The following is a 12,009-nucleotide window of genomic DNA, read 5'->3' on the forward strand; positions in this document are numbered from 1 at the left end:
CTGAAATACAAAAACTTAAAAAAACAGCTAATAAGCACTAGATTGGCTCAATACATTACAGAACATCTACATAATGGGTAAAATTGGTGTTTTCTAGGAACATTTGATAATGTGGGAATTTATATAGTGTTCCACTTCATTACTAAAAAAATTTTAGTGCCTTAAAAGCTAAGTAGTGCCCTAGTGAGATACAACAAAATTTAAGTGTACACTGGTTAAAGCAATACTTCTTGATATGAGGTTTTCTGAATAATCTAACTTTGTGCAGTATATTTTAAAAGGAGATTTAGGGTGTCAAAGATACCTTTAAAGATGGATGCTCTTTAAAGAAATTCTGAATAAAATATGTGTCCCTCCCCCAGAGTTTTTGCAAAGCCTCTGAAATGCAGAGTCAAGGATGCACCTGTAACAGTGTTAGCAATTCTAGCAAAGGCCAGAACCATACGTTTGAATTCCTAACCTGTCTTGAGGAGTTAGGAAAGAATTTCAAGAGACCAAAATTTATAAGGTAAGATCTGAGAGGTGATCAAAATTAGATTTGAGAGGTAAGATGGAAAAACTAGGAAACAGCATGGTAGAAAGTTTGAAGACAAGAAAACGCACGTTATCTCTAAAGGTCCTACTCGGTGCTGTGAGACATGCAGTTCAGGAGAAATGCAGGCAGAAGGAAGGCCGGGGTCGGGGAAGGAAGGGAGGGAGGGGAGAAGGGGGGAAGGAAGGAAGGGGGGAAGGGGGGAGCGAGGGGGAAGGAGGGAATGGGGGAAGGAAGGAAGGAAGAAAGGAAGGAATGAAGGCCGGGGCCGCGGAAGGAAGGAAGGGAGGGAGGGAGGGAGGGAGGGAGGGAGGAAGGAAGGCAGGCAGGCAGGAAGGCCGGGGCCGCAGAAGGAAGGAAGGAAGGAAGGAAGGAAGGAAGGAAGGAAGGAAGGAAGGAAGGAAGGAAGGAAGGAAGGAAGGAAGGAAGGAAGGAAGGCGCCGCGGAAGGAAGGAAGGAAGGAAGGCGCCGCGGAAGGAAGGAAGGAAGGAAGGCGCCGCGGAAGGAAGGAAGGGAAGGAAGGAAGGAAGGAAGGCGCGCGGAAGGAAGGAAGGAAGGAAGGAAGGAAGGAAGGAAGGAAGGAAGGAAGGAAGGAAGGAAGGAAGGCAGGCAGGCCGGGGCAGCAGAGCTAAGCTTCAGCCCATTAGCCAGGCTGTTTCCAAACAGATTCTTCTCATCAGAATTAGCTCTAATCAAAAAGTCAGATCAACTTACTTCTTTGTCTTCTCCATGCACAAAAAGAGCATATAAAGACAGAGCCCTGGTAAGTGACCAAAAACCAGCTACAAATTAAACGTTCAGCCTATGGTTTTGTCCTTCCTAAGTCCTGCAGTAGAGAATGGGTTGGAAAGAGCTGAGACACACGGGGAGAAGACGACAGAGGGCAAATGGGTGAGACAGCCCAAACTAGTACAGATGAAGTGGCAAGGGGCACAGAGACACGCTGTAAAAATGAGGTGACTTGACGGTTACTGGATGACTCAATGTTCCCTGAGGGTGGTGATGACATCTTCTGGAGAAAACTGAGATAGATACTCAACACTACCAGCCAAGCTAGAGGGTCAGATGCACAGTCTGAGGCACTAGGTCAGCTATGGGACGAAAGACTGAAACAGGACCTGAGAGCCAGCCCTGAGGCTCTCATCCCTCCAGGTATAGTCCTCTAAGAGTAGGAGGGGAAGCAGAAAGGGAATGCAGGAGAAAGGGAGAAGGAAGGAGCAGGTATAGATGGGGGCAGGCAAAAAAAAGGGAAAAGATTCATTTCAGTTTCACTCTGATAGGTCAATGGGCTCCCATGGTCTTCAGTTCCAAGCAGGACTCTATATACTGAGTTTCAGGTGGGGACATTTTCTGCCAGAAAAGTTCTCAGTAAAACACTGTATATGTATATAAAGTTCGGAGCTTTTCGAGCAATGAAACACTTAGGATTACTGTAAAGATCAGCCTCTAGGAAATATATCCTTAAACAAAACTGGTATCTTCAAAAGAAATCAAATCTAGACCCAGAAATTAAATCCTTCAATAACTTTTTATTTAAGGGGGAAAAAAATCTTTGTTTGCAAGGTTCTCCTAATTCTCTACTCTTCATCGTCTGTCTTGAAGATTCCCTCTGCAGAGATGGTTTCCCAAACTACATTATCTAAATGGCATGCTCATGCTACTCATTAGAACAGCTTCCAACTTCTTTTCTTTGTAGTGCTCAGATCCTAACTGCAGGTCATTCTTCACTAGAATATGAACTTTCTGACTTAGCTTCCTCACTGGTACCTAAAACAACCCTTGGTGAATAGAAGATAGTGGACTATTTGAATGACTGTTAAATGCTATTAAACAATCAACAAATACTATTACATTAATGAATGGATTTGTTGCTTTGTGTGGTTAATTCCCTATAAGCCAGTTAAAAAGCAAACAATGCACAGCAGACCTGTAACTCTGATTTTGGAAGAGTTAACTAGAGCAGTGACTACTGAATAAGGTAACTGGCCTTTTGTTTCTTTTAATTCAGCAATAAAACTATGATAAAGAAAAAAAATCAGCACAAAAACAGTGTAAACTTTAAAATATCAGAAACAAAATGTGATACAAACACCTGTTTAAAAGATTAGGAGAGCCGGGCGGTGGTGGTGCACGCCATTAATCCCAGCACTCGGGAGGCAGAGCCAGGCGAATCTCTGTGAGTTCGAGGCCAGCCTGGTATACAGAGCAAGCTCCAGGACAGGTAAAACTACACGGAGAAACCCTGTCTTGAAAAACCAAAAAAAAAAAAAGATTAGGAAATGCATCAAAATGTCAAAAGACTATCTCTGAATGGTTGGATTTTTTTTTTAATCATTCTGGTTTGGTTTTTGTTTTAGGTTTTCTACCAAGAGATCATTACTTTTCTAATCACAACAACAACAAAAAGAACTGCTACAACTTTGCTAGTCATGACTCTGATTAAGGATAACAAAGTTGTAAATAACTACAAAATTGTTACTAATTTCAATGCTTTAAATTACAGTCATTACATTTATTATAGTTTAAAAAAACCCTTTTTTAAAAAAGTAGCTTTCTTCCACTATTACTCTTTAACACCTTTTTCTTCTAGTTTTGAGAAGTGGTTCCATACAGAGAAAATAGATTATTTTCCCTCAAATTCTTAAATCTCAGATCTATCGCCACATAGCTGTATTATGCTCAATGTGTTATTTAACCATTCCAGAAAAATACCACCAATAAAAGATAATCTGGGAATATAGTAGGGTCTAAATGAGCAACAGCTCCTGGGACCAGGGATGAAGCTTAGTGTCTGAGCACAAAACTGAGAAATGACATCAAAAAAAAAAAAAAAAAAAAAAAAAAGTGAAGTTAGGATTGTCCATCAAACTACTATTTACTAGCCAGGCTACAACACTTGGAGAGAACATAACTGCCCCTGTTCCAGACACATATCCTCTCATACACTGAGGCAACATACTAGAGTTTTCAATGTATTGGTCCTATCAGTTACCACCCTTGGCTTTTATAGGGAGAGCTGAGTCTGTTCCAACCCACTCCAGGGGTGTCAGGGAAATCTAGAATAACTCTGTCAGAGGTAATACATGTATCTCCACACTACCCAATTCCAGTAACAGAAGTGAATGAGGAAGCAAGGTGGACGACTCATGCAGGTGAGCAATTATCAGCGCCTATGCACCTATCTGAATCATAAGCTGAGGCTGCTCTTTCAGATGTCGCCAAATGACTTTCTGTCTCAGTAAACTTTGACTACATGTACACTATCTCCCACTAAATCTTAATTTCAATTTTTTGTTAAGCTGATCGTAGTTTTGTATTCTATTGTTTTAAAAATCCCAGCACTTGGGAGGCAGAGGGCAGGCAGATCTCTGAGTTCAAGACCAGCATGGTCTACAGAGTGAGTTCCAAGACAGCTAGGGTTACACTGAGAAACCCTGTCTCAAAAAAACAAAAAATAAAAAAATTAAGAAAAAGTGTGGCTCACTTAGGACCAAAACATTCACTGTGATGATGTCTTTTTTTTTTTTTCCCTTAAATGATGTCCTTTTTCCTTTTGTGGGTTTTTTTCTTTTTCCTATTGTGTTCCTATCTAAAATCTTTTATATCACATGCTATCTGCCTGTTAGTATTTTTATTGAAAATGTTCAAATGTATCTTTAAGTCTACTTTCCATCTACTTTCACCTCTGGGCCCTGCTGCTCCTGCTCACTGGGCCACATCTTGGGAATCCCTTTTGTTTTCCTACATTGGATTTTTTCCCCTAGCTTCTGTGGTTTCTCTTTTGCTACTTCTATGGTTTTGTTAGCATATCCGGTAAAGTATCTTTCTGAAGAACAGTATATAAAAAGTCTAACGTCTTCACATGTTGAGACGACAGCCATTTCTAACCCTTCCCCTCACACCCACAACTCTTGCTCCCAGACTCTCTAGTGAAGCCTGACTTCACAGTTCTAGCCACTGAAATCCAAGCAGAATCCCACTGGCAGCTGTCAGGTTGACAAATTCTGTGATCTCTGCCCCCCGGCAAAGGAGGGATGTTTCAAGTGCTTCAAGTGACTGAGGGAGCTAACCCCATCTACAAAGACAGTGAGTGCCACAGGAGAGCCGGCCTGCAGCCCTGGAGACACCCAACAGTCTACTACGGACTTCTTGTTCTTAGATGACTCTGGAACTGTTTAAACTGCTGTCTGATGGGACAGTTCTAGAAGGCAAACATGGATTTACCTAGTAGATCCAGAAATATTGCTTCTCTCCTTTTTGCATTATTTTGGCTAAGAAAAAAATTCCAGTCTTTAGTAATTTTTCCAGGATTTTCCTGAAGCTCCTCTTCTTTATCTTGAAGCATCCAATGTCACTAAGAACTTCTAGTCGTTCTAGGTCCTGCTTCTTGAGTGCAACTCAGGTTGCTGTAGAAGCACTGAAGAAGTCCTCTTTTCTGCCAGCATTATAAAAATGCACTATAATACACAATGATCTGCCTTAGTAGCCAGAGAACTTTTTGGCTTTCTGAAGACTCAACCAATTATTTTTTATAGAGTGCCATTTATAACCTTAAGATCAATGTTCTGAGTTTGAGGAAATTTTCAAGTATTTATTTCCACTTCCTCCATTTACTTTGTTCTCTACTGTTGGGAAAACTCCAGGGATGCCAGGCTGCAGACCTGCACTGAATGGGAGGCGAGGCTCTAAGACCACCATGCTACTGGTGGTCACGAAGAAGAAAGCACAGAAAACAAGTCTCTAGCCTGCACTTCCGCAGGGGAGATGTGAGCACAGGTCCTGGAGTCAAATGGCTCCCCAGTTGCTGTTGTTTTTCTCTAGCGTTGTCTTTCTTTTGAAATCCTGATGTATTACAATTGTGTGTTTGTGAGCATGTCTGCAGGTCAGTTCTCCTTCCTCCATGAGACCCAGGGATGGAGCGCAGGCTATCTGGTTTGTACTGCAAGGACTTGACCCACTGCCCATCTCCCCAGTGCAGCTTCTCTTCTTACAGGTAAACAATTTAATTAAAAGAAGAGGCTTACTCAACACAGTGCCTATAAATGAGACCTATAATGTACGTATTTGAGGCTCTACGTGTGTTGGGGGGTGAGGGGTGTACATGTGTGTTAGTGCCTGGGTATTTTCTTCTATTGTTTTCTACCTTATTAGTGTTCTGATACAGTGTCCCACTGATTAAGCTGGACTGGCTGACCAGCAAGCTCCAATGATCTGCTTGTTTTAGTCCCCCAGCACCGGGGTTACTACAGACATACACAATCATGCCTGGCTTTTAAATGGGTGCTGGGGATCTAAACTTGGTTCTTCATGCCTGTGTAGCAGCAGCCCTAACACAAGTATTTAAAAATTTATTTTGTAAAAGTACCATTGATAAAAGGATCTTTTTTATAAATGGCAGTTAAAAATGAAAAGCAAGCTGATCTCATTTCTAACCCCAGTGCCAAACTGGGCCTTAATCAAATCTACTCTTCTGGATATAATATTCACAGGTAAAGCAATTAGTGTGTTGGTTCAATGAAAATTATCAAGATAAAACTTTTAAAATTATAAGTACAGTGTGTCAGGGCCATGTGCATGAACTTAGTAAACAGCCACCTCAGCACCAGCAGACCGACGAGCTACTTAGATAGATGATGAGCTTGAAAGCTTGCAGGTCTGACTGACTGCCTGAAGACTCCCTTAGAACAGCCTCCACCATGCTGATGTCTCCTCTATAGCTCACCACGGTGAAAACAAGTAGACAGCATCAGCAAATGCGGAATACTTTTTAAGATGCCACAGACACACGTTAACTTCAGACACTCATATTTTTGCTTAAAAGAAATAATAGTAAATCACATATTTTTAAACAGATGGAATTGGAGAGTTTTAGTCTTCTTATTCAGAATTATTTCAATTAAGTAGAAATAGTATGAAGGATGGTTATAAAGAGAAGAAAATGGGTATTAGTTTTCTATAAAAAGTAGTTACAGCATGAGAAATATTCTTACCCATTCCAGAGTCTTTCTTGGTGCCATCTGAAATTATGTCTACATGATCAGAGTCCACATCATAACTAAAGAAATCATTCAAATACGTCTTAGATCGCTGGCCACCAAATACATATAAGCAACGATTTTTCTAAAAAAAGGAGAAAAGGAAGGGAGTTGTCATTTCCAATGAAGAATTCAGAATGACTCTTCAAACTTGCCATCTCTGTAACAGTAGTTTCCTGAGATCCCACACAACAGTCCTTTGCTCGACTGAGGAGGAGAGGCAGCTCTCTCCTCACCACCAACAGGCACTGCGGAAACACTGAACGCTGCCTCCTGAGGCCACATAAAGGCCTCTGGTGGGACTATGAGAGAGCAAAAGTGAGCCTGAGTGAGCAAACAAGAATGTGTCTGGATAAGTCAAAACATAATACAGGACAGCCACCATGAGGAAGAAATTAACTCCTTCTTATGCCTGAAATAAAAACCAGAGCTATCTAAAGGTACCTTGCCTTAGCTTTATTTTATAACCATAATCCTGTTTTTATTAGAATATTAAAAAAACAGAAACAAAGATGAAAAACTCTATCTGTACATAAAGCTATGACTTTATGTATATACAGAATTCTAACCACACTCAGAAGTATTATACTGATTTTTTGTTTTTGTTTTTCGAGACAGGGTTTCTCTGTGTAGCTTTGCGCCTTTCCTGGGCCTCGAACTCACCGAGATCCACCTGGCTCTGCCTCCCAAGTGCTGGGATTAAAGGCGTGCGCCACCACCGCCCAGCATATACTGATTTTTAATTCAGTTTTTTTTTATAATACAATCTTTATAATACATTTTTATAATACATTTAGGACTTAGACCTAAGTCCTAAATTAAAAATTCACCAGAAAGCAATTTTAATTTTGGAAACACTAGTGTTTTGTTGTTAGCTTTGACAAGTGGAAAATTCTCACAGATGAAACAAGTAATGTAATACAAATGAAATGAGATTTTTAACTTTAAAAAATATACAAGTACAAAAACCAAAGTCACTAAGTAAAAGAAAATAATTTGAATTAGATTTATCAGTGAGAACGCACGATTTGCCCTTTGTTTTACCAAAAAGTAAATGTGTACATATGGGTAAAAAGGAGGCTCCTACCGGCCAAAGACAGATTAAAAACCGAACAAAAAACAATAATAAAAAAATACCAACTGAGAAAAATGACAGCAATGAACTTAAAGTCTCATGTATATAAAAAAAATTCATGAGCTCATAATTACAATGTTTTTAACTACCTCACTGGTTGGCTTTGGAAAATGATTTCATTAACATGCAAATCAACAAAAGAATCAGACATCCATTCATTCATTTAGCTTTATTTATTTGAGACATAGTCTTCCTTCATAGCTCTGGCTAACCTGGAATTCACTATGCAGGCCAGGGTGGCCTCAAACTCACAGAGATTCCCACTGCCTCTGTTCATATTAAAGGCATGTAATTAAAGGCACACCCAATGATTCACTTAGTTTTTAAGATAGGGTGTTTCGCCGGGCGTTGGTGGCGCACGCCTTTAATCCCAGCACTCGGGAGGCAGAGGCAGGCGGATCTCTGTGAGTTCGAGGCCAGCCTGGGCTACCAAGTGAGCTCCAGGAAAGGCGCAAAGCTACACAGAGAAACCCTGTCTCGAAAAAACAAAGAAAAAAAGATAGGGTGTTTCTATGTGTTCCAGGCTGGCCTTGAACTTGCTGTGCATAGCCCAGGTTGATCCCAAACTCATGGTCTGCCTGCCTTAGTTTTCAAGGTGCTAGGATCACAGGTGTGCATGATTAGGCCTGGCCCAAGAACCATATGGTTTCATTTTAGAGTAATCAAATAATTCATGACATAAAGATGATGTTTTATTGTTCTTTTTTAAAAAAAGAAATAGAATTATAGTTAATAAGTACAGAAGAAACAACATCAGAAAAATCACCATTTTGTGATCTCTAATGAAATCTAGATAATGAATACCCACTGAATATCAATAGGTAAAGGTTATAGGAAATTTCATAATTGATTGATCAAACTAATAATTCCTAAACTCACTAATATGTATGTAAAAGATGATAATATTAAGTGCCTCTTGATATCCTATGGTCAGAGTACTGGTGAAGTGCTGGAATGTTACCTCCTGGCTTCCCCTTGAAAGAACAGTGACTATAAATCAAGCCCCAGATAAAAATGACTGGATAATAGAAAATATGATAGAGAGTCACATTAAATAATGCAATGAAGATCCAATCAGTCAAGTGAGAAGGGGAAACATTGTAGATTACAAAGAATTCTGATTTTTAAAAAAGCAGAGGGAGTAGAATGTGTGTGGAGAAAAGAGGATGTACTGCTGTACACAGGAGTATCTGGGATCCTGAGCTGAACAAACCAGTTCTGAAAGGTATCATTTAGGCTATCAGAACAACATAATATAGACCAGACATTATATAATATTAATAAGTTGCTTGATTATGATGGGTATGATAATGGTAACACCATTTTAAAAGTTTGTGTCTATCACTGTACACTGTAGTAAAAGTATCAGTATAGGTCCTCATCCTGATACACAAATTGGGTGACCGAAAAGTCCCTTAGGATTTGCACATAACATATACATCTCCTCTTATGTACTTTAAATCATCTCTACATTACTTTGAATACCCAGTATACACTGTAGGACATGAGAGCAGTTGTTTAATAAAGGGTTTTTTTTTAAGTCTGTACATATTTTAGTGGAGACAAAAAACTTAAAAAACTATTTTCAACCCATGGTTGTTTGAATCTGTAGATACATAGCCCACAGATAGGAAGGGTCTGCTAAATACAGACATCCTGGCTGAAGTCCTTCTGCAAATATTCCCAATGTAATAAGATGTAGTAAGCTCTAAAAATGATGGGGAATCTAATTAAAGTAAGAGAGCTATATTAAAAACATAGATTGTTTACTGATCAAACTGACAGATATGTACACAGAAATTCACTACTATCTCCTTCTTTGTACTTTATATAAAGAATATTTTAAAAACATGCATGTTAAACAGAATACATTCTAATACTTTGTTCACAAAAGAAGGACTGCCTACTTCAAAAAGTTAAGGTAAAGTCTTTTGGTTGTTTTTGTCAGTAGACTCTTATTCTATTAAAATCAATCTGTAATTAATTGAGAGTAGCAAGAGGGAAAATAATTCAAAGTTATCCATCTAATTGCTAAGAAAAGTCTGCACATGGTTAAGTCCTAAAGAGAGCTAACTATATGACAGCTATGGAAGCAGTAAAGTCGGTCATAAAAGCACCTACCTTTACCTTCAGGTAATACTCAGGAGTTTCTAAGTTGATGAAATGACTACCTGACAGCTCACTGCTAACGTTCTATTTTCTGTCATTGCTGTATTAATCATTTATTTCTAGCGAAAAGTTTGCTTTCTTACTGATTCTTTCCTATAAAGATACACATGACAATATAACACAATCCACAGAATATTCTTACTGAGTGGAACAGCATGCAGTGTCCAATCCGAGACTGGATGTCCTCAGGGCCAGCATTACAGGAGTCCTCTCGAAGAAGTTTCCAGGTCTGACATTGGCAGTTGAAGGCAAACAAGCCACTGAACTGTGGTTCACTGGCTCTGCTGTCATCTACGCTGCCATTACATGTCAAAATTCTACCACCAAAGGTGTAGATCATGTGTTTTTCTGAGTCCATACACATCTATGAGAACAAGGCAACAGTTTTAGTTTGTTCCTGTCATATGTGCCAAAATGAAATCAGTAAGTACAGTTTCACATTCTCAAAGAAACCCCAAATTTTGCTCTTAATGATGCTAAATACATATCTTAATTATTGTACACACATACTGTAATACTGTTCAGAAATTCAGGATAGGTTTCTAAATACTTTTTCAATTTCCATTCATCCCAATTAAAATGAGTATACTGAGCTAAGGAACTTTGTTTTCTTGATGCTATGCTACATGATTTTTATCAGAGTCAATAACAAATCATGACATACTGGTTTTACTAACAGTGCATACTGATCATATAACTCTATGGATGAATTGTGATCATATGCTCCTCTCCATCCTCCTTAGAGGGAAGTATCTTACTTGTTACTTGTTTAATAAGAGAGAAGATACCCAACCCGCAAACTAGAGTGATTCAGCTAAATGAAACTCTACATTTATTTCACAAAACTCACCAAATTATATTGTAAAATAATGCAACAAGCCAGGCAGTGGTGCCACACACCTTTAAGCCCAGCACTTGGGAGGCAGAGGCAGGTGGATCTCAGAGTCCGAGGCCAGCCTCGTCTCCAGAGTGAGTTCCAGGATATCCATGGCTACACAGAGAAACCCTGTCTCAAAAAAAAAAAAAACCAAAACAAAACAAAACCCAAAAGGCATTTGCAAACATGTCTCCAGACAGACTTCCATACCATAGTATGAATAACTGTGTCTCTTTTTACATTATAAATTTAATTTTCATTGAATTAAGCTATGCAATTCAAGTCAACCTTGATTTTTACACTCCTTAAAATAAAAATAAAGCCCTCAATAAAATAACATATGAGGAAACAGCTGTCACAAGATAATAACACTCAAATTCTATCTCCAAGTCAAGTTGAAGTTCAGCTCTCAAAGCCAAGCGGCGTCTGCGATTGAAGAATGTATCATGTACAAGCAGCTCTGCTTTCAGTGAAGCACTGGACTAGTTGTTCCGAGTTTGAGTCTCTTCTCCCAAACTGCTTCCCTCATATAGTTACTTTTAAATTTACCACACAAAGATATTTTAGTAATTTTAAAGACCAATTAAAAAAATAAAGCACTGCAAAAAGGAAGGATTCTAGTAGAGAGAAAGGGAGAGGGGGGAGGGGGAGGGGGAGAAGGGGGAGAGAGAGAGAGAGAGAGAGAGAGAGAGAGAGAGAGAGAGAGAGAGAGAGAGAGAGAGAGAGAGAGAGAGAGAGAGTGTGTCCTCTTTCCTTTCAGGAGTTTTTGGTGTGGTATTCTTAACTGTCATCAGGGCTACATATACACATCTTTATTTTGCTAATTCATAAAAAACAGGAGGAGCACAGTATCAGCATGGAGATTCTTCTCCACACTTCCAGCATACAGGACATGAAACAGGAATAACTTTATTTATATACTATATACTCCTGAACTAAGATACATAGTGTTTTTTGTTTGTTTGTTTTAAGACAGGGTTTCTCTGAGTAACAATCCTGGCTGTCCTAGAATTCACTTTGTAGACCAGGCTGGCCTCGAACTCACAGAGATCCCCCACCTCTGCTTCCCAAGTGCTAGGATTAAAGGCATGCACCACCTCTGCCTGGCCTATTTATTTCTTTTATAATGAGGGTCAATTATCAACAAATTTTAATCATTCTAGGCGTCTTAACACTCTTTACCCAGTCTAAGGTTTGTTCTTCATTTTTATTTTTATTTAATTTTTTTATTCTATACTTTTAGCATTTATTTTATCTTAAA

The 12,009-nt window shown here is 39.1% G+C and overlaps 1 protein-coding gene across 1 annotated transcript in view; it reads right to left on the reverse strand.

Annotated features, from left to right (window-relative positions):
- The window catches only part of Mkln1 (muskelin 1), a 136,310-nt gene that overhangs the window by 32,882 nt on the left and 91,419 nt on the right, over positions 1-12,009 (reverse strand). The window contains 2 exon segments of the mRNA XM_028866160.2: positions 6,523-6,652; positions 10,014-10,235. Coding sequence (XP_028721993.1) covers positions 6,523-6,652; positions 10,014-10,235 — 352 coding nt within the window.

The sequence above is a fragment of the Peromyscus leucopus genome, chromosome 3 (assembly GCF_004664715.2).
Source record: "Peromyscus leucopus breed LL Stock chromosome 3, UCI_PerLeu_2.1, whole genome shotgun sequence".
NCBI classification, from domain to species: Eukaryota; Metazoa; Chordata; class Mammalia; order Rodentia; family Cricetidae; genus Peromyscus; species Peromyscus leucopus.